This window comes from Pleurodeles waltl, chromosome 1_2, assembly GCF_031143425.1.
Source record: "Pleurodeles waltl isolate 20211129_DDA chromosome 1_2, aPleWal1.hap1.20221129, whole genome shotgun sequence".
Classification (NCBI taxonomy): domain Eukaryota; kingdom Metazoa; phylum Chordata; class Amphibia; order Caudata; family Salamandridae; genus Pleurodeles; species Pleurodeles waltl.
Window position 1 is genome coordinate 1151069947 of NC_090437.1, and position 23768 is coordinate 1151093714.

The 23768-nt window shown below is 45.7% G+C and overlaps 1 protein-coding gene across 1 annotated transcript in view; it reads right to left on the minus strand.

Annotated features, from left to right (window-relative positions):
* Positions 1-23768, minus strand: part of LOC138248881 (proton channel OTOP1-like) — a 317938-nt gene that overhangs the window by 247982 nt on the left and 46188 nt on the right. Inside the window, exon 2 of the mRNA XM_069202863.1 lies at positions 9030-9411. Coding sequence (XP_069058964.1) covers positions 9030-9390 — 361 coding nt within the window. The 5' untranslated portion in view covers positions 9391-9411. The remainder of the gene's footprint in view (positions 1-9029; positions 9412-23768) is intronic.

A 23768-nucleotide genomic window follows, 5' to 3' on the forward strand; every position in this document is an offset into this window, starting at 1 on the left:
TTAAAAATAGTTACCAATCAGCAGCTCCCAGGGCAGGAGACCCATGTCTGGAGTTTACCAAATTCCGCACCCTCCTGGTATGGGCACAAGGTCTGGTGTGCAATGACCTGGGTCACACCAGATGCTTCTGAATGCACTCACAAAGTGCCACCCTGGGATGAGGTCCAAAGTCTGGTGCACCATGACTTGAGTCACATCAGACATTTCCGGTCATACATGAAAGGTCACCAATGCCGTGCCTCCCGGAATGAGGGAAGCCTGGTGTGCGATGATTTGAGTTGTACCAGACAATATTGCTTGCACACAAGTTACCAATGCTGTGTCTCCATGGAATGAGCCACAATGTTTGCTGTGCTACTCTTGAGTTGAACCAGACAATCCCACTTGCACACAACAAGTTCCAGTGCTGTGCTTCCCTGAAATGAAACACAACATCTGGTGCACGATGACTTGAGTCACACCAGACAATCCCGCTTGCACATGAAAGGTTACCACTGTAGCACCTCCCGGGAATGAGATGCCACACCTAGTGCTCGATGCCTTGAGTCACACCAGGCACTTCTGAACACACAATCAATTCCCGTTCCGTACCTCCCTGGAATGATGCCCAGCATCTGGTACATGATGACTTAAGCTGCACCAGACTAATCCGGTCACACACCCAGAGACGCAAGTTCAACGGTACCACATGAGTTAGAATGTGACACTGCTCCAGGTACGCTGCCCCCTGAGGGTCGCAACCAATGTAAAGGACACTGCACACAATGAACATGCAGTTGGGTGCCGCACAAGAGAAATGCAGCACACTCAACAGCGTACTTTGCGGGGTCCCGCAACCAGTAATCCGTTCGCTACCAACTGAGTATGAAGTGGCCCTATGATTAAGGCCCACACTACTTGAATGTGGGCAGTACTTTGCAGGCTCCGTACCTGGCAAATCCAGTGTCCAGTCACAATTTTTAGTTCTACGCTCACACTGCTGCCATCCAGTGGAATCCAGCAGCTGTCGTAGATGAGTAGGAGGGCTCCACTCTCCAGATGACACAGTAGAAGGTGTAGATCCCATTAGGACCCAGTAGGTCTTTGATGTTCCTGAGACCTCCACACAGAATGGGGGCAAGTCAACAAGCCCTTGGAGAGCAAACTTCAAAGTGTCACAATGCAGCAAGCAGTGTGCACAGGTCAGCCACAATGCAGAAAGGGTGTGCAATCGCTTCCTATGACAGTGAATACTCCTATGCACAACAGATTTCTCTGTCAGTGTGCACCACGCAGTTCGGGTACTCCATCCTGTGCTCCTGCAAGTGTATCTCTGAATTGCTGAAGTGTGGTATCCCTAGTTATACTCAAGTGTGCCTTTCAAGTTGGGAGTGGTTCAAAGGGTTCCCCTTTGAACCACAGATGCCACCCCTAAATTTCAGTCCTGTCTGCCTTGGGGCCATGGTATGTAGATCTTTATCTTTAATGGTGCCATGATCTGATTCTGAGAGGCCAAGTGTCAAAACCTCTCCCTCCAATTTATCCAGCAGGCCCTAAATTGACAGAGGTCTGTCGTTCCAGTTGCCCACATTTTATAGCTGTCATTGAGGAATACACAGATGTGGTAGACCCCAGTGGAATGAAGCTTGAATTAAAAAGACATACAAAAGGGATTAGAAAATGGAAATGCCCACATTCTAGGAGTGGCACTTATAATGTATTACTGACAAAACCACCTGCACCATTGGAAAGGGTTTGTCTTTAGGAACCTAATGATAGTAAACATTATGAGGCTGCTCCACTGCAATCCACTAATGCAACTAGGATTAATTATAAACTTTTCCCCACCTATGGGGAGAGCAGCTATAAATGGTAGTGAAAACACACATGGGCATTCTCCACTCCGTGGGCACATGCGCCCTTGCACATGCACAAGCCTGCAGGTATAGGGTGGACACAAACTTTGAGAACACCACAAGGGTGCAAGTGCGCCCATACAGGCCTGCTGTGACTAGCTCAGTATATATATAAACCACTAATGTGCCAGTGTGCACATACTGGCAAGTTGGGCCAGGCTCAGTATATACATATGAAAACACAAATGTGCAAGTGTGCACATACTGGTAGATGCCACTTCATAGCATATGTAGGAAGGGTGCTTGCACTTTCACACTGTACTTAAAGTGGGAAAGGGCCCAGGGCCCGAGAGTCACTCAAAGAGAATCTGCAAAGCCTCCTAGAAAAAGCAAAAAAGTTTGGGGAACCACTACCTCAGCGTGTCAGGTCTAACACTATCAAAATAAACATAATTAGATAAATGTTAGTGCTTTCAAATTAATGTCAACAATGAGCTAAGAAATGTTCTGACAATGTCAACGCCAACATAATGCCTTAAGTCTGTACCATCAAGCCTTGGATGCCACAACCAGCATTTTGTAAGCGCTAGTACCCACCATGCTATTTATACCGAGAATATGCAAGGAAATATGACAATAAGCTAGGGGCAGCATTATCCACAGGGGTCATGAAAGATCATGGTATACTGAGAATTATTACAATTATTTAAGGGTAAGCATTATGGCAGGTATAGTACCCATCTTACCACTGATGCCAGAATAAACTAACAATTACCTTTAAGCCAAGCCCAGCATTATGTCTTAAGTAATTGCTTTCATCTCATTGGTCGGCAAAACATGGCACAAATCTCCTTAAGTATGGGATGGTCGGTTTTTGGCGCCATACCCATAAGTGAACCAACCAATATCATAAACGTAAATTGGTGCACTTCATGCTTTTTCTTTGACAGGTTTGTTCTCGTGTGATTTATGCATTTTAGACCAAAACGTTAAACTAGTGTGCTAATAGGTGTCTGTATGGATGTGAGTTACATCCTGTTTTTTGTGCACAGTTGCTAGACCTGGCACCCTTAGTATGGTCTTATCCCAGACTTTTTGCCTTTCACCTCCTGTTTTTATTGCATCCTTTTGTGGGCCATAGGACTCTGAGCACTTAACCACTGCTAACCAGTGCTAAAATGCATGTGCTTCTCTCCTAAACATGTTAGCATTGCTGTATACACAATTGGCATATTTAATTTACTTGTGAGTCCCTTGTAAAGTGGTATGCAATATACCCAGGGCCTGTAAGTTAAATAATGCTAGTGGGTCTACAGCACTGATTGTGCCACCCACACCAGTAGCCTTTCAAACCTGAATCAGGCCTGCCATTGCAGGGCTTGTGTGTGCAGTTTCACTGCCACTTCGACTTGACATTTAAAACCCCTTGCCAAGCCTTACATTCCACTTTTACTACATATATGTCACCCCTAAGGTAGGCCCTAGGTAGCCCATTGGGCAGGGTGCTATGTAACTAAAAGGTAGTTTGTGCTTTTAAGGATTACATGCCGCATAGCGAAGAACTCCAAAAGTTATTTTTCACTATTGTGAGGCCAACTCCTCTCATAGGCCAGCACTGGGAATTCCTTAATATATTTTTAAGTTGTAATTCCTGATCAGAAAGGAGTAGTTGCATCATGTTTCATATCATTGAAATGGTAATGATACATCCTCTTTACTGGTGAAGTCAGATTCATTATTTCTATTTTAGAAAGGCCACTTTTAGAAAGGGGGCATTTCTCTGCTCTCACTGCTCTGTGTGCCTGACAGCCTGACTCCAATATACGTCTGGACTGGGCTGGGTAACAGCTACATTTGTGCATTCACTCCCGTCACAACATAGGACACTCAACTGCATCTGCACTCATTTGCATAGTGATGCATCTTTCAGGGCAGGGAGGATCGGAAGGGCTCACACATACACTTCAACACAGAGACCTGATTACCCCCACTAATAGAAGGTACTTTCTCAGTGGACACTGCGTGGGTTCCTGTAGCTGGCCTACCCTCCATCGTGGCTGGCCTGAACTTTGGATTTGCACCAGTCTCTTGTTACCTCAAGTAACCTTTTGACCGCTAGTGACTTCGAAACACTATTTTCACATTTAATTTTGTGGTGTTTTCAGTGAGTTACTGTATTTTATGTGTTGCACTTTGCATATTGCCTCTCAAGTTAAGCCTGACTGCTCAGTGCCAAGCTAATAGAGGGTGAACACAGGTTGATTTAGGAAGTGTAAATAACTCACCCTGACGAGGATTGTAGTCCCTACTTCGACAGGGTGCTTACCTCTTCCAGCTAGAGACCCAATTTCTAACAATAGCTTTGTAGATTCTTTTGCATGCACCATAAAAGAAAGGTGGCTAACAGAGCACCTTCAAGATACATCTGAGTTTGGCACATCGAAGTGACATGGAATATATTTAAAAAGCTGCCACAGTCTCAGTCCCAGTGTGAGCTATACAAAAATACCAAAAGAAGTAATCTTCTCTCTTGATCTGAAGCAGGAAATCCAGAGCTGACCTTCCAGAAAACACTCAAAACCTAGATGGTTAAAGCATGTTAATGCTTTCTTTGTGTACAGCTTTGATAGCCTGACACTCCGATTTGGAGTAACCAAGTGCTTTATGAACACCATAACATAGCATATAACATAACATAATTAAAGCAGACATTTATAAAGCTTGCAAAGCACACAGCTACTGGAAGGATTTCTTCTGCTGAAAACGATGCACTCCCACTTAGACCGGCTGACACAACTAAGGTGGGCTTTTATTGTGAGCAGCTGTCAGTTTCCTCACTGAAAAGTTTACATCTTTCAGTATTGTGCATAGCTTAGAAGGCATGCATTTCATTTATGTAAAATCAACATTTCTTGAAACGACATCAGGAACTGAATATCACCTAGGAATCGCACTACCTATATAAATCACCGGCTTTTCCCCCTTTATGTCAGTTGTTACTATCAAGAAAGCAAGCATTTTACGGTATCCTCTCAGTGGATAAAGTATGTTTGCTTGATTAGCTTAATAACTAAATGATTATAGCTCAGGCTTCTATCTGTCATCATACAACACTAAAAATGAATATTATAAATTAAAATATGTTTATATTCAGTTACCAGAAACAACAGGATTATACCATGCCTTGAATGACATGAGGAGGATGCCTAGAGCATGCTGTCTTCTGTATCTTCAGTAAGGATGCACTTATAGTGAACATTGTGGGGTGTTTTTAGGTTTTATTCCAAGAAGTGGGTTTGTCTCCTAAACGTCTACGCTGAGACATTAACCTGGCACTGAACATTTCGCACAATAAGAAAATTAGGCCCAGACTTCAGAGGGTCTAGCATATCCTTGCACCACATTAGAGTCATTTTTTTAATGCTAATGTGGCCCAACGAGGCCAAAATCGTCATGCCAGATTTACAAAGTGGCGCAATGCATGCATTGTGCCACTTTGTAACCCCATGCACCACATTATGCCTGCGTAAGGCATACTGTAGACAAGGTGGGCTTTCCCCCGTTAGGGGGGGGCTGAAAAAATAGCACACAAAAATCTAGAAGATTCTTTGCACCATTTCTTCGGCATTTTTAAAACCTGCTCAGCGCAGGCGTTAAAAGGGGACACACTATTATTTATAATGGACCCCTATTTAAAGTTCAGGGTTAGCGCGAGAATTTTGGTGCTATCCCTGAACAGTACATCGATGACGTCAAAAATGTGGACGCTATTGCCCCCTGCCCTGTGTCATGGTGCGCTGTATTTTATATACAGTGCACACAAGGTGGCGGTGGGGTTATGCTAAGGGGCGCAAGAAAAGTGGTGCTGAACTGGGAGCAGCGCCACTTTCCTTAATCGGCCCCTTAGAGCGGTGAGTTACACCAGTTCTTTCATCTCTATAATTTATGACAGGAATCTTTTATCCATCAAAACATCTTTTAGGTGTAGGTCAAGACTATCCAGTACATAATACTGAATGGTCACAATGCGGTGATCTGAATATCGAAGGACAAACTACTGAAAGGTAAACTTGTATATATTTTCTCTATGTAATTCCACATATGCTCATACATATATATCTTTATTGGATATAAATGTGGAGTTAAGAATAGTAAGTCTTTACCTCCCTCTGTACTCTTACCGCTTCCAATAATTTGTGCTCGAGATTCCCTACCACAACTCATTATTTTGCATCCTTTCTCAGTATCACAGCATAAACACAGGAAATAGTGTAATCTTGCTTTATGTCTGCACCCTGCGCGTGCCCACATGATCTGAGGAAATGTATACCTTCGCTTTAAAAAAATATCAAATGAGCAGCCAAAAGAATCATGTTTGTCCTAATGCATTTTGTCCCAGTTTGTAAAGTTTTTTGTTCTCCAAATTTAGTACCATTCGAAGTTTTAAAGGATCCGTGTTTTAATGTTTGACAATTCAGTACTCCAGTCGAACAACAAATCAGAACAGGGCAAAATGTATGCTACAAAAACAGCGTTAAAAATGAAGCGTTTCGTTAGGGGATGGATATGCGTGTGTGTGTAGGTATGTCTGAATAAGGGAAGGTTGCACTTTCGCTGATTATGCTCTACAGAGTTTGTACAAAGAAGGCTCATACCCAGTCTGGTGCTGTGTCTGTTCTCTAAAAGTATAGCAGCCAAGGTTTCACTATCCTTATGTGTGGCACTTCCATGTTTTAGTAGGGTCATGTGTGACATGTCAATTCATTTTGGGTGACACTGAATGACACTTTATAAAGGGTAAAACAATGCCTTCATTTCCGTGTTTCCTTCTTATATGCTAGATCATTAAAACAGCAACAAGGTCTTTTTTCAATGTTGGGTATATCAGTGTAATTTTAAGGCATTTTGAGTTCCTGGGCTAGACATGTTTTCATGGTCACTTGAATGCAACTACTTTCAACTCAATTGTCTGTTTTCTAAAAACTCAAGCCTGCATTCTGCCAGCAATGCTGAATTACAGATAAATGAGGAGCCCCAAAATCCTTAAAACCACACTGGTTAGACAGGCACAGTCAGAGATAGAGGTATGTATGGAGAAATTCTGATAGCATTATCAACAAAGATTTAGCTATTTTACCAGCGGGGCCCTCGGAAAGGGGGCCCTAAGCAACTGCCTACTTTGTTCATGTCTTGAAACGTCTCTGGGGCATATAGATTTTACAATTTCCCTCTAAAATAGTGTGAAAATGAGAAGGTGAAATAGGCCAGTGGTTGAACTACCTGCTGCAGCGATTGTGTGCAACCTTCAAATTTAGAGGTTCACAATACCAGAACGTGTATGCTGTGAGGGGTAGGTGTACATAAGAATGACTTTAAACTCTAGAATCACCAATGCATCACCTTAACAGTTACTACTGCTAAATTTACTAGCTTCTAGCTCCTCAAGGCAATTGTGCACACTGCATGTACAACATGAAAACGTTTCTATGGTATCTGTATCTATGGCCTAAAGGAGTCTGACCACACTAATTTATGTTAACAATATGTATTGAAAAGACCTCATTAAAGACATGTGATGTAACTACACCTGTAACCCCCATGCCCCACGCACTAGTCCCCACTGGTGTTCTCTAAAGCGCTTTAAAGGTATCTAGACCCATGCAAATAGTCCAGAACATGATGTAAGAAGTAACCTGTCTGGAACAGGAAGGAGAATTTGGGGGTTAGTTAATGACGAAGAAAGAAGGAGTTTGCTGCAAAGCTTGGGAAACATCCATAAAAGATGGGGCAGTGATTGAGAAGAGCATAGCATATGAAAACAAATATGTAACAACAGGGAACTGGGCTTTTGTTAACTTGTGTAGCCTGTACAACATAATGAGCTCTGGGACTCCTTCTTTCACTTCTATGGACAAAGCATGGACACTTCTGGGTAGATCACACTGGGCCAGGGTAGCCTCAACTCTCAGATGGGTTAGGCCTATCATATTTTGTCTCCCATGCCGCAAACCTATTTTAATTCAGTCCCCAGATTAAGGGCCTCATTACGAGTATGGCGGTCCATGGACCGCCGTTCTTGCAGCGGCGGTCGGACCACCACACCTTGGTGGTCCGACTTCCGCATTATGATGCTGGCAGTCAGACTGCCAGCACACTGTCACCACCGCTAGGATCAGAGCTCCTGATGGGTTGGTAGCAGTGAAAGTCATGGTTAGCCACAGCAGTGTAGAGTTCATCACCTCTATGGTGATCACAACTTTCCTTTCTGCCAGCCTTTACATTGCAGTGTCACCGCCATGAAAGGGTTGGTGGAAAGGCAGAGTTGGTACCATGTCGTGGGCAGTGCGGGGTCCCCCTGTCAACACCCTCGAAATGTGCACTGTCTGCTATAGCAGACAGTGCACATTTCGAGGAGGCTGGGGGCACTGTCCGGCACGGCATTGGCCTCGGCTCCCTCAGTGAGCCGAGGCCAATGCCACCACACTGTTACTGCTGGCCAGCCTGGGGGAAACATCATAATATAGCAGTGGGAGGACTACCAAGTTCCTAATCGGGCCCTAAAACTGCCAACACAAGCCAAACTGTATGCAGTGATTGCTACAGCCACTATCAGCATCTATAATTGGTGACCCATTTGTTACTTTAGCTGGTCAGTCGGCCCTGTCAGGCAGGTAACAGGAGGGAGGCGGGGACTAGAGCCTCAGAAAGCACAGTAACCCCTGACTACGACCTTTTCTCGTGCCCAAGAAAGCTCCAGCAGCAGCTATATGCTTTCAGAGGACTGAGCATCAGGCAGGGCTCTGGGAATTGACCTGTGCTGAGAAATCAAGAGGTGCGGCAGGGTGAGGGACTTTACATTTGCGTGAGGATAGATTTTAGTGTGCTAATGCAGGGATAAGAGCCCATATGCGTTGCCCTGACCGCTGATGAGTGACACGTGGCATTGCTGTAAACGTGAGGGACGCCTATTTTGTTGCTTTCAGTATTTTGCTTGTTTCATCATAGTTCTGCTGTATGGACGTTGGTGGGTTAATTGGTGTGGTCGTCTCGCATGCGTGAAAGCTACAGAATAATAGGAATCAACAGGAATGCTCTTGAGAGGAGTCAAACCTTTTATGAGCGAGGGACGTGTGAACAGAAATGGGTTTCTTAAGCAGAAGTAGGAAGCAATCTTTAACACAAATTAATACTTACATCGTAACCACCGTGCTCCGGCGTGAGAATCCTTTTCTTTGGTAGAATTCTTCCCTCTTTTGGTTAGCAATATATACCAGAGCATCCACATTAGCTGAAGCAACATTATTACTATTAAGTAGCACTGGATGTCTTTCTTATTAAAACCGGTGATATTTAAGGAGCCAGCAAACATCAGGAACATTCCAGCCAGAAACACATTAATTCCATATTGGCTGCTCACAACTTCGGAGATTTTCTGCGTGAATCTGAAGTGATTTTTTTTCTTCTGAATTGTTTCTTCATAGAAAGGAGAGACTGCACTCTTTACCGAAGCTGTTTCTTCTGATGAAGAATTATCTTTAAACATGGTGTCTGGCATGCCTTACGTTTATGGAAATACCTGCAATAACAAAGGTTATATAAAATGATTTTTAAACAGCAACCTTGTTGACTATTTCTCAGTCTAGCATAACATTCTGCATTTAAGAAACTATTAAAAAAAGAAGAAATAGCGCACATTACAATAATCTAAAAAAGCAATGTTCAAATCAATAGTTCGTGCATTTAAAAGGCTGAGCTGTTTACTTTGCCAATGCCTTTTGACAACCACATGCAATGCATGCCCACAAATGACCGGTAATCTTGCCATGGGTTTTCTGCTAAAGAAACCCAAACTAAGAGGGCTGCTGATGCACACACATGCTTTGTGACGCGTTTGTACATGGCTCCCATGACGCATGACAGACATTTTCAATTTACCATGTTAACACAACAGGCAAACATGCTCGAAAATAAATACAAATTAGAAAGTCAAAATAAGTGTGCATCAGCACTAAAAATTAAATGAGCGTCCCAGTAACACTTTGCAGCTGAGCCCTCATAGAAAATACATATTTGTAACGGGCAGCAGGACAGGGGCAACAAGGCAGAGAAAGGGGTGAAAAAGTGAGTATGCGGGGTGGAGAAGCAAGTGGCGAGGAGAGAACAGGCGCAGGCTAAGTCAAAATGTCTAACCTGTAATTGACATTACAAGCCAAGACAATGAGCTATGGGAGTTTTGTTTTCATATTGTTAGCTTAGTCCCAAAAATTATAATTTTTGGACTCTGCACAGTCCAAAGAAACAAATCAACAGAAAACACAGGGGGCACACAGCCCGTATGTGGCATTCCTATGCCTTTCAGTTTTTAAGATCTACAATTCACTGTTTCCTGATGCAAGTTGCAGTACCTTGAGCTGCTATTTGTGGTGCCTCATGACACCTAAGAGGAGTCGCGTGTACACCCAACATACATTTCTTCATTCTGCAGGGCACTACAATAGTTAATCTCCTCAAAGAAAAGAAACATGCACGCAATATCGATAAGGGGAGACAGAGAAATTGGGGCCAGATGTAGCAAAGGTTTAGCGAGTCGCAAACGGCAAAATTTGCCGTTTGCGACTCTCTAAACGCGTATCCCAATGCAGAAATGCATTTTGCGAGTCGTTACCGACTCGCAAAATGCATTTCAGACTCGCAAATAGGAAGGGGTGTTCCCTTCCTATTTGCGAGTCGCATTGGGATGCAATACCATTTGCGACCGCATATGCGGTCGCAAATGGCATCGCAGTTACCATCCACTTCAAGTGGATGGTAACCCAATCGCAAATTGGAAGGGGTCCCCATGGGACCCCTTCCAGTTTGTGACTGGACCCCAAAATATTTTTTCAGGGCAGGGAGTGGTCCAAGGGACCACTCCCTGCCCTGAAAAAAACCCGAAACTAAAGGTTTGGTTTTTTTTGAAGTGCAGCTCGTTTTCCTGTTAGGAAAACGGGCTACACTTAAAAAAAAAAGAAACTGCTTTATTGAAAAGCAGGTCGCAAACATGGAGGTCTGCTGACGACACCAGGCCTCCATGTTTGCGAGTGCCTATACTCGCAATGGGGCCGCAATTTGCGACCCACCTCATGAATATTCATGAGGTGGGTCATTGCGACCCCATTGCGAGTCGCAGTCGGTGTCTGAGACACCGTACTGCATAGCAATTTGCGACTTGCAAATTGCGAGTCGCAGGGACTCGCAATTTGCAAGTCGCAAATTGCCGACTTGCTACATCTGGCCCTTGATCCTTCTGCTTCCGAGCCTTTAACAGTTATAAAATAGAAAGCTACTAAGGAGATGCTTTTCATAAGTGTTTCTCAAATTTCAAAGTGCTTCTTACTTTGAAGTGAAATGTAGGTGGAATCATAAGCCCTCCTCACTGCTGTGCACGAGAAAAAATGGAAGTCACCGGGCAAAGGAAGCTGTGTGGCCAGAAAGGTAGTTGAGAGGCTTTATAATTAAACAGAGATATGCATTCGTTCTCTTAGTTGTGCTATACAGTAGCAAAACATAATATAATTCATACAACTAGATGAATGGCAGTCACTTTTCCATTGTGTCATTTCTGTTCAAGTCTTCAGATTTCTCATCCATAACACATGGATCACACTGTGAGAAATTGGGTTATTGAGTGAGGGGAGGTGAAACCCTCCTCAAGCAACAACTACAATTCTTGTCATGGTAAAACACATAAGTTCTCTAAATTAACCTGTCCTTACCCTCTGGTAGCTTGACACAAAAGCAGTCAGGCTTAACTTAGAGGCAATGTGTAAAGTATTTATGCAGCACTCAAATAGTAATGAAGTGAAAACACAACCCAAGAAAAATCCCACACCAAGTTAGAAATTAGAGTAACATTTGGTAAATTATTTGACGCCAAAATAACAAAAATTTAATCAGTAGAGCAAGAGGTGTGCACTTTCAAAGATTTAAGGTAAACCTAATGCCAAAGAGCAGTAGGGGTTATCTTGTCTTTCTAGACTGGGTGAATGTCACAAGTTCAGTCCGACAACAATGGAGTGACCAAGTAACCCTCACTGAAAAAGTTAGCTTCTCAAATTCTCACGCAAAAAGTCCAGTTCATGGGGGAGGAGGCCACAAGGAGCAAAGATAACCTGCAGAAGGTGTAGTGTGAAGACCAGGCCAGGCATCATAGGCAGTCATTGCTATAGCACGAAGATCCTGTTGGCCACTGTGGACAGTCATTGCTGGAAACTTTCATTGGAGGTCACTGTGGACTTTTGACATAGTACCACAAAGTGCAGATGCTGCATTGCTGGTCATCGCTGTTTGTGGCTGTAGGGTGAAGAGTCACATCCACAAGAGCTTGATGTTGGCAGTTGGTGTGGGCATCAATATTCTGGTGTGAACAGGCCCATTTGTGGTCAAGAAGGGACAAAAAACCTCAGGATTCCTCATTTACTTTCAGGAGGAGCTCAACTGATGCCATACCAAGGGGCTCAGACATGGAAGGCATCTCTTGGGAATGGGAGCTCACTGCAGCAGGGCTGAGGCAGGTCTAGTTGCAAGTCCAGAAAGGTCGGGTGCAGCAGCCCAGCTGGGCAGTTGCAGGGAAACCTTTGGAGCTGGTTGTATCCCTTTAGCTCAGAAGAGGAGGCCAGCTAACTAGACTTTGGAGTCACTCAGGTGCCCTGGGATTTAGGGAGCAAATTTAGTCTTCCTACAGGCTATATGCAGCAAGGCAGTTTTCTGGCAGCAGTGCAATCCTTTTCCTTTAATGTCCATAGGTCCAGGAGTGTACTGAAGACTGGGTCTGAGGGTCCTAATTTTTCCTGGTGCTAGATTTGAAGTGGAAGAAAAGTCTGGACCTTTCCCCTTCACTGAAATGTCTGAGATTTCCTGCCTCCCTACTTTGGTCCCAGGATATCTGGAATCACAATAGCCTAGTGTGAAATTATTGATGTGTGTAGTCAGGCAGTTTCTTTGGAGTGCAAGTGGGGCTATGCACATCTCCAAACTGGCATACTTCCAGAGTTGCTCATCCTGCTGTAACCTAGTCCCTCTATTGTGTGACTATCTAGTATAAATACACAAAGGCCAATTGCCCATTGCACTTAGTCATGTGACCCAGGAAAAGGCTTCAGGCACCAAACGGTTAGGACAAGAAAATGCCAACTTTCTAAAAGCTGCATTTTGAGAATTGTGACTTAAAATAAATCTCACTTTGCCATTAAACAAAGTATTTTAAATTACAGTTCTTTAGACACCAAACATGACATTTTTACCTGCTTGTTAGAAATGGGGTTTCTGATTTTCAGAGTATGCACCTTATACAAGCAGAAACCACCACACTCGCCAGGGTAAGCTAGATACACACTTAGAGATAACCTGTGCTCACCCTCTAGTGTCTTGGCACAAAGCAGTCAGGCTTATCCAGAAAGGCACTTTGTAAAGTATTTGTGCAACACACACACAGTAACACAAAACATACACCTCATACACATGGTTTAGAAAAACAGCTTTATTATGGAGTTTTAAAGTATGCAGATAATTACAATATTCAAAGCATCCTTGCACTTCTATTCAGATATTATGGTCATGCTCGGCACTCAGCAATGATCCCAATAAGGAATCAATAGCTTTGTAGTGGTTTAAAAATAAATCTGTTAAGAGTAGGATTGCGGCTCTTAAGACCGGACCCCCAGGTAAGACCAGCTGCTCAGGAGGCTCTGTGGAACAACTCCAGAAACATTGCGGGTCTCTTGCTGCACAGTACCAGTCACGTAGACCAGATGTGGGGAGTTACAGCTCTAAACAGCAGAGGCAGTTTTAGGCAAAGCGGGCAGATGCGCAACTTCTTCTATTCAGGACCCGTGCTGTGACCTTCTCTTAGCGGTGGGCGAGGCTGCACAGATTGGCCACACTAGGTTGTCCTTGTGCATTTTTACTGCAGGCCAGACTCAGCATTGCTTGACAACAGCAAGGTGGTTTCCCTCAGCAAACATCTTCCTAGAGTGTGAATCAGAAGGGGAACAAAGAGCACTCAATCTTCCTTTCTCTGCTGGAGGGTGAAGCGCTCGCTCTGCTAACACCATGAGCAGAGGATTAAGAGCAATCTGTTCACTGTCAAGAACCCACTGCCAAAGGCACAGTGTGCAAAGTCCCATGGCAGGGGCTAAAACCTGAAGTTTTTAATGGACCTAAGACTTCGGAACAGGGGGATAGCCAACAAGCCTTTGGAGACACTTTGGTTCAGCAGCATGGTCAAGTCCTTGTCCTCAGCAAGGCAGAGATCAGCAGGCAGCAGGGCAGCCCAACAAAGCAGAGAAGCAGTTCCTTGAAACAGTCAACCAAGGCAGACTGGCAAACTTTACAGCTCAGCAGTCTTTACTCCAGCACAGTTTTCCCCAAGTCGAGTAGTGATCTGATTTCAGGGGGTCAGAGCCACTGTACTTATACTCAAAGGTGCCTTTGAAGTGAGGGTGACTTCAAAGCAGCTCCCTGAAGTGCACAGGTCTTCCTTTCATCCCAGCCCTGGCTCCAGACTATAGGTTTGGGGTAACCAGCCCTTTTGGGGGCCTCAGGCCACTACCATTTGAAGTATCAATCAATCAATCAATCAGGAATTTGTAAAGCACACTACGCACCTGTGAGGGTCTCAAGGTGCTGAGGGGGGGAGGGGAGAGATGCTGCTACTGCTCAAACTGCCAGGTCTTGAGAAGTCTCCTGAAGGTAAGGAGGTCTTACACAGGTAGGTGGGAAGAGTGTTCCATGTGATATCAGAGAGCAAGCCAATGGATGCAAAGCATGGTGAGTCACACTGAGTCATCAACTGCAACAAGCAAGCAAGTTGAATTAGTGCTCCCCACTCTTTTAAGGGGGTTCTTCTGCCTAAACAAATTGAAAAATAGACAGTAGTAAGATGGTGTATTTTATTGCAAGGTTTTGCTAAACAATTTGGCTACAAATTTAGATTTAAAAAGCAATTCTCAAAGAGTAGAATTGAAATATTCAAATACTTGAAAGCATGCACACCATTATTTGCAGCAGGAAATATTATCCCAAGTTAAATAGAATACTTATTGACCAGATTGTATAGCACAGTCATCTAATATTTTTCACACTTCTACACGAGTCCTTCTCTATACAACATCAGTGCTTAAGTAGATCATGTCAGACACTCTTTTAGATCGTCCCATGGTACATTTCCCCCATGATAATTGCCTTGCAAACTAATAAAACATACAAACCGCACAAGAGGAACTCTCATCTAAATAACTCTGTGAATAAAACTGTTCAAACCCGAAGTCTGACTGGAGCGTGTGTGCATTTCTTTCATTATTTTTGGTATTTTATTTTATCTTCTTGGCTCCTACAAAAAGGTGTTGGCTGAGCTATCACATGCTCTCACAGATGAAGATGGGTCAATCTTCCTTTCACACCATTAAGGTTTTACGGGGTAATTTCGCTGTTACAGATGTGAAAGAGTTTTTTAAAATTAGAAAATCATGTATATTTACATGTATTTTTGTTAGAGTAACTAGGCCGCACATTTAAATTACTAGGCCTCAGTCAACTGGCATTTACATACATTTTAAAGCTGCAGATGAAAATGTGGCTTTTAAGATTACATGAACAAGCTTCCAATGTTTATGTTTCTTTTCTTTCTTTTTCGTTTTCAGAAAATAGAATAAATGGAATCCATTTTATGGTGTTGTTTTCTTGTACTGAATAGAATGGAGGAAGCCATGTTGGGGTATTCCCCTATGCTGCAACATTGAAGGCATTTTTAGGCGGCCTGTTCAATGTTTCTTTTGATTTGCAAATGCTCTGTTTTTAAGTGTTGCAGATCTATTTCCTGATTTGTATGTATACAAAATAGAGATATCTAAATGTTACTTATTTTATGTATCATGTTTTACCAGAAAATAATTGTTTTTTGTCACTATTTCTTTATTTCACACCAGTACAAGTGTGTGGTTTTTCACTGTCTTGAATCTATAAAAAGTGTCTTGTCTGGTATGTGTACCAGAAGTCTGCAGACTTTCTTCTTGCTTTCTCGAAGGAAGACACCATGTTAGTTAGTCGGTTTCCAATTTTTTACTTATGGAACTTTTCCTGCCTTTAATTCTAAGCAGTCTCCAGGTTAGACTGGTTGCTGATTTATGTCCAGTTCTGTTGGCTCTTTCCTCAGAGGCAGACTTCTTGTAGGTCTTCTTGCTGATATATATTTATACTTCCTCCTTGATGTACAAACTGAGTAGATTTATGCTAGTTCTTTGCTAAACTATATTCTGGTTTATGCTAATTCCCTTATGGTATGACTTCTCACATTTGGCTCTATTTGTATGCAATATTAATGCTGATTTGAATCTGACTGATTACTGTTTTCCACTGATTATGATTCTTACGTTTTGGATAAACCATTATGGCTTTGACTTTTTATTTTGAGAAGTAGTGTTCCTATTGTTCAACTCTCTCAACCTTTTGATCGCCCTTTTTAAACCAATTGTGGGTTATCAAATGGGGTACGGGTCAAGTAACCCCGAAATCAAAATCTGGAAGTTATAGAGGATTGATAAACCCACTGAATATCCAATTCTTAAAGATCCAATCTAATCACATATGTTGATTTAATATGTAGAGTTGACACATTGAGTCAAGAGTGATGAATCCAAACTTTGCTTATTAGTGCACATATGCGTAGAAAGCCACTGAGTGCTGACACGTGTTTCACCCCCCCTAGGGTGTATCAACCTGGGGCTTTTTTTAAGGCTGTAATGATAATGACAGTGCAATCAGTTACTAAGGACTATTGGAAAGAGTAGTTTTATTCCCCTGCATAGCCAGTGACATTGGTGGAAACTGAGAAATCCCTAGATATAACCGCTCTAGGCAAAAGGTTTATACTGGTTTTAGTGGACCATGCCACCCGCTATCCAGAGGCAATCCCTCTAAGGATGGTGACTGCAACGGTGGTGACCAGAGCTCTGATAGGGATATTTACCCGTGTGGGGTTCCCAAAGGAGGTTGTGTCTGACAGAGGCACAAACTTCTTGTCAATGTACATGAAGTTCATGTGGGATGAATGTGGGGTAACCTACCAGTTTACCAACCCCTACCATCCTCAAACCAATGGGCTTGTTGAAAGATTCAACAAGACCCTAAAAGGCATGATCACTGGCCTGCCTGAGGCCATGAGGCGTAAGTGGAACATCCTCTTGCCATGCCATCTCTTTGCTTATAGGGAGGTGCCCCAGAAAGGGGTGTGGTTCAGCCCCTTTGAACTTCTCTATGGTTACCCTGTCAGGGGACCACTAAGCATAGTAAAGGAGGGATGGAAGAAAGCTCCCAAGAAACCTCTCCAGGATGTGGTCAGTTACATGCTGGCCCTCCTCAACCAGACACAACATTTCTGGGAACAGGCCAAGAGCAACCTTGAGGCCAGTCAAGAGGTGATGAAGGAGTAGTAGGACAGAAGGCTACTCTGGTAGACATCTCACCCGGAGACGAAGTATGGGTGATGGAGCCAGTAGAGCCTAGAGCTCTCCAGGACTGCTGGACTTGTCCATTTGAGAACAAGGAGCAGAAGGGGGAGACCACTTACCTAGGGGACCTCAAGATCCCTAGAAACCCTCTAAGGGTTCTCCACCACAACAGACTGAAGCCACATTTTGAGAGGACTGATGTCAGTATGCTCCTTTTGACAGATGAGGGCATGGAAGAAGAGAGTGAGCCTCTCCTCGACCTCCTCTCTGCCAAAGAAGGTGATGGGTCAGTGGAGGGTGTTAATCTCTCTGACTCCCTGACCCTAGAACAGAGAGGAGACTGCTATGAGTTGTTGGAGCAGTTCTCTTCCCTGTTCTCCCTCAATCCTTGACTCACAGACTTGAGTGTGTATGACTTTGACACAGGGGACAGTCCACCTGTAAAGAATAAAATTTACAGGGTGTCAGACAAAGTGAGGTCCAGCATCAAGGATTAAGTTTTCAAAATGCTTGCTTTTGGGTTGATAGAGAAGTCCAGCAGTCCCTGGTCCAGCCTGTGGTTTTGGTTCCCAAGGCTGCTGCCCCCGGTGCCAAGCCAGAACCCAGGTTCTGTGTGGACTACCAGGGTCTCAACTCTGTCACAAAGACATATGCTCACCCCATCACCAGAGCTGATGAGCTCGTAGACAGGCTTGGCGCTGCCAAGTTCCTTAGTACCTTTGACCTCACGTCAGGGTACTGGCAGATCGCCTTGACTAAAGGGGCTCAAGAAAGATCCGCTTTCTCTACTCCTGAGGTCCATTACCAGTTCAGAGTAATGCCCTTTGGATTGAAAAATGCCACTGTTACCTTACAAATTCGACTTTGGAATTAAAAGTAGTTCCAAAGTCTTAAACTACCTTATTTTTACATATAAGTCACCCCTAAGTTGTGCCCTATGTGCCCCTAGGGCTGGGTGCCATGTAACTGTAAGCAGGGACTTTATAAAAATAGTTTTATAAGCCCTGGTGAGGTAAAAACAGCCAAATTCGTTTTTCCCTCATTGTAGTAAATGGCCTTCATATGCTAGAATGGGGAGAATTATTATTTTAGTTTTTAAAGTCTCCTTAAATGATGCATACCAAGAATTTGGTATCAAATTAATTGTTGTAATAAATCCCACAACTTCCAGTTGTTGGATTTAATATAACTTGTTCAGGTAAAGAGTTTTAAACTTTACCTGAAAAAGTTGCCAATTTCAGCCCTGCATTGTTTTTGCTGTTGTGCTCTGATTGGCCAGCCTCTAGCAGCTTGGCCAAGCTACCTTGATGAGGTGTGAAGTGGCCTGGCTTCACACAAAGGAATGTGCCTGTGGGAGGGAATCTCCCCTCAGCAGATGGTGAGGCAGGAAGGGCTGCCAAACTGGTCTTCAAAGGCAGAGAAGGACATTTGGAGCAATCAACAACACCCCCACATCCTGCAGCCCCAGACAACTAGGTGCCCCCTTGATTAGATTAGGAGAGGGCAGGAGAGGGGTGTGTTTATGATTTTTAGCCACACCAGTGGGTGGGCTCAGCCAGATGTAACCTCCAAAAATCAGATTCAGCCATGATGGATTTTTGGAGAATGTTGCCTCCTGGGATGGATTTTTGCCACACTTCCCAGGAAGTGGTCATCACAGGGGGAAGGACCCTGCACCTGATTGGAGAACCAGGACCCCCCTGCTTTTCACCCAGGAGCAAGGATAAAACTGGCAGACCTGCACCCACACCTCAGATCCCCATCAGATTCCAACAAGGAAGAACCAAAGGAGAAGAAGGACTGCCCTGCTGGACCCCTGGCCTGCACCTGGAACCTGCACTCAGAAGGACTGCACCAGCTGCACACTTGGGCTTCACCACAAGAAGGACTTTGCCTGGCTTCAACTGGTTCAAGGAGGGACTCCCTGTTTGCTACAGGTGAAAAATTGCTATCCGGAGTCCCCTGCACCAACTCCTGAAGAAAGCGACCAGTTGACCACTGTCCAGTGGCCAAAAAGGAGTTTGAGCCAGGTGCATTCTGCGAGTTGTAGTCCGCACCCCCCAAGGACCATCTCAGAACTTCTGGACCCTTGGGGTGAGCTGTGGACCCCAAAATAACCTTAAAAGGACATCTGGGAGAAGCCCCAGAAGTCTGGAGAAGTTTGGACAACTTTTGAAAAAAAGCTCCATAGAGGGACCGACCCGCCGCGGCAACTCTAGCCGGCTTGCCTCAACCGCGACCCGGCCTGATTTGCTGGTTCATCCCGGTAAATAAAAATCTCTGAAAAAGAGACTAAGGCCCTCATTCTGACCCTGGCGGTTTGTAACCGCCAGGGCAAAGGGCAGAGAAAGCACTGCCAACAGGCTGGCGGTGCTTCCGGGGCAATTCTGACCGCGGCGGTAAAGCCGCAGTCAGAAAAGGGGAACCGACGGTTTCCCGCCGGTTTTCCCCTGCCCCAGGGAATCCTCCATGGCGGCGCTGCTTGCAGCGCTGCCATGGGGATTCCGACCCCCTTCCCGCCAGCCTGTTCCTGGCGGTTTACACCGCCAGGAAGAGGCGGGCGGGAACTGGTGTCGTGGGGCCCCTGGCATGGGCACTGCAGGGGCCCCCTAACAGGGCCCCATTAAGATTTTCAGTGTCTGCTTGGCAGACACTGAAAATCGCGACGGGTGCAACTGCACCCGTCGCACCCCAGCAAATCGGCCAGCTCCATTCGGAGCCGGCTTTATCTTTGCTGGGGCTTTCCCGCTGGGCGGGCGGGCGATCTTTTGAAGATCGCCCGCCGGCCCAGCGGGAAAGTCAGAATGCTCCGCGGTGTTTGGGCGGTGCCCGCCACCCGCCGGGGTCGGAATGACCCCCTAAGTCCGAAGGTAAAAAGTTGACCGGGACCTCCCAGCCAGCGTATCCGAGGAGGGCTCCATGGACGTCGGATCAAGATCCAGGTTTTCCCCGGTCGAAGGATTTTCACCTCGAAAAAACGACTAAGTCCGAAGGTAAAAATATCCACCGAGGATTCCAGCATCGCGTATCCGGAGAAGGGCTCCAGGAGGTCGGATTGGACTGGAAGGTTCGTCCCGCTGAAGAAAACCTTCGAAAAAAAGGCTAAGTGAGAAGGTAAACTTTTAACCGAGGCCTCCCACGGCCTGTAGCCGAGCAGGGCTACATCGCGGTCGGCCTTAAACTTTGACTTTGCCCCGGTCGAGGTGCAACCAGATGACCCGTTTGGCGCTTTTTGTTTCTAGGCACTAAAAAAAAAAAAATTCTTTAAAAATTCATTTCTCCGGTTCCCCTTATCCGATTTTATTTGTTTTGGAGTCATTTTAAAGATAAAAATATAATGTATTTTTATCAATTGGTTTTGGATTTTTAAACTGTTTCCTGTGTTTTATTTAAATACTGTTTTGTGATATTTGAATGCTTTACACTCTGGCCCTCATTCCGACATTGGCCTGTCGGGGGCCGCCAGAATACCGTTCCGCGGTCGAAAGACCGCGGCGGTAATTCTGACTTTCCCGCTGGGCTGGCGGGAAAGAGGCTTCCACGATGAAGCCGGCTCGGAATCGAGCCGGCGGAGTGGAAGCTGTGCGACGGGTGCAGTTGCACCCGTCGCGTATTTCACTGTCTGCGCAGCAGACAGTGAAATACATTTAGGGGCCCACTGACGGGGGCCCCTGCAGTGCCCATGCCAGTGGCATGGGCACTGCAGGGGCCCCCAGGGGCCCCGCGTCCCCCCCTACCGCCATCCGGTTCCCGGCAGGAGAACCGCCGGGAACTGGATGGCGGTAGGGGGGGTCGGAATCCCCTCGGCGGCGCAGCTAGCTGCGCCGCCTTGGAGGATTCCAATGGGCGGCGGTACACTGGCGGGAGACCGCCAGTGTTGCCGGTCCGACCGCGGCTTTACCGCCGCGGTCGGAATGCCCATTGGAGCACCGCCGGCCTGTCGGCGGTGCTCCCGCGGTCCTCCGCCCTGGCGGTCATAGGCCGCCAGGGTTGGAATGACCGCATCTGTCTCTTAAGTTAAGCCTTGACGCTCGTTGCCAAGCTACCAAGGGTTGAGCTGGGGTTAATTTACTGAGACCTAACTGGCCCTTAGTGGAGGTTAGTGGCCTATTGCTAAGTGTAGGTACCTACCTGCCCTTACCAATAACCCATTTTCCAACATTTTTGGTGAGCAGTGGTGGGATCCTGTACTTGTGTTCAGTATCACGTTACAGTTTTAAGTAAAACAAATTAAAAATCCTTTAAATTGTCCTAGTGCAAAAATTGTTTTTAATTTTTAATTTGGATTAATTTCAATTATTGAATTTTTTTGAGTTTTCTAAATTCTTGTTTCCAATTTTTGCAAAAAGTTTTTGTTGACACAAAACCAGGGAACCAGGGAGCTTGATCTGGCTAGCCTACCCACACTGACAGTAGTCCAGCTTAGGGGGTTGTGTACTGAAAGAGGGTTGCCTGCAACCACTGACCTCAGGAAGCATGTCCTGGTCAAATCCCTGACAGCATGGGCTGAGGCCCAAGAGGCAGACTCAGAAGAAGTTCCAGAGGAGGGATAAGTAGGGGAGGATGCTAGCTCCAACCATTCAGGGGAGGGAGGGCATCTGAGCCTAAGTGAGGATGAGGAAGACCGGTCCTCATTACATACAGTCACTCGGGGCAGACCCAAAGCTAGTTGGGGGAAGGGGGTCCCTTCAGGAGGAGAGAACCTGTCCCTCAGGGAAAGAGAGCTGGAGGCCCAGCTAGCATTCATAGCTTTGGAGGCAGAGAAGCTGGCCCTAGAAAAGAAAAAGTGGGCAAGGGAAGAAAAAAGAGATGGTGGCAACGACAAAGAAGCTGAGGTGTCCCTGGGTGGGGGTTTTTGCCCCAGATTACCCAAAGGGGTGGTTCCTGCCTATGTACAGGGGGATGATATAGATAAGTGGCTGGGAGCCTTTGAGAGGGCCCTCCAGATAAGGAGAGTCAAGCCTCTGTACTGGGGTTCACTTCTTTGGGAGTTGGGAGTTGGTTCCCAACTCTGGGAGGGATAGGCTCCTAACCTTGAGGGGGAAGGAGGCAGACTCATACCCCAGTATGAAGAGATGCTTGACTAAAAAGTTTGGTCTGACCCCAGAGCAGTATAGGCTCAAGTTTAGGGAGACCCAAAAGACAAGCAGCCAGTCCTGGGTGGACTTTGTGGACATTTCAGTAAAAGCACTAGAGGTCTGTATACAGGGAAACAAGGTAAGTACCTTTGAGGGGCTGTACAATTTGATTATGAGGGAGCACCTTCTAACCAATTGTGTCCAAGAGAAGCTCTGCCAGTATCTAGTTGACTCTAAGTTAACCAACCCCAGCGAGCTGGGGGAGGCAGCAGATGACTGGTTAAGAACTAGGGTTAACCAGAAACCCCCAGTGGGTGATCAGAAAAAGGGAGGGCATGGTTCTTCTCAGGGGAAGAACCAAGGGAAAGATGATAAAAAGCCCAAAGAGTCCTCACAAGAGTCCCCAAAAACTTCTCAGGGTGGGGGAGCCCCGAGCCATTCCACTTCTAAGGGGAAAGGGTATCAGGGAAAGAATTATGATCCTGCTAAAGCAGGAAAGTGTCAGGAGCTTGCTAAGGCCGGCAAGTGTTTTGAGTGTCATCAACCTGGACACAAAAGAGGAGATGCTATCTGCTCCAAGAAGCCCCCACTGGTGGGCAATCCCAGGGGATTGCTAGTGTAGGGTTGGGGGTGGAAGTTGGCCCAGGGCTGGGATCAGGGTACAGAGAGGTCACCTTAGTATCCGTGGGTGGGGTGGACATTGCAACTATGGCCACCTTACCTCCCAGCATGGAGAGGTATAGGCAGAGGCCTAAAGTCAATGGGACTGATGTGGAAGCTCTGAGAGATACAGGAGCCAGTGTGACAATGGTCACAGAGAAGCTGGTTTCTCCAGAACAGGTCTTACCTGGTGTCTTCCACCAAGTGACTTATGCAGATAGCAGAACCAAACTCCATCCCATGGCCGTGGTGAGTCTGGAATGGGGAGGTGTGACTGGCCCTAAGAAGGTAGCTGTAGCTCCTGCCCTCCCAGTAGAGTGTCTGCTGGGAAATGATCTTGAAGCATCTCAATGGTCAGAGGTGTAAAGAAGGGTCCATGCACAGATGCTGGACCTCCCTGAATGGGTGTGTGCTGTGACCAGGTCACAGGCCGCACAACAGGGAAGTGCTGGACACTTGGACCCTGGAACAATGGGCCAAGCCTCCAGGAAGAAGAGAAAGGGCACTGGGTCCGGCTTGCCAGCTCCTACAAGTACAGAGGGTCAGGAGGAATCCAACCCTGAGGGGGAGGATCTGACCTCTGAGGGAGGGACACTTCCCCTGCAAGCTCTGCCTGACTTGGCAGAACTGCAAGGGGCAGGTTGGCCCACCAGAGAAGAGTTGTGCCAGGGACAAAGAGAGTGTCCCACTCTTGAGGGCCTGAGGCAGAC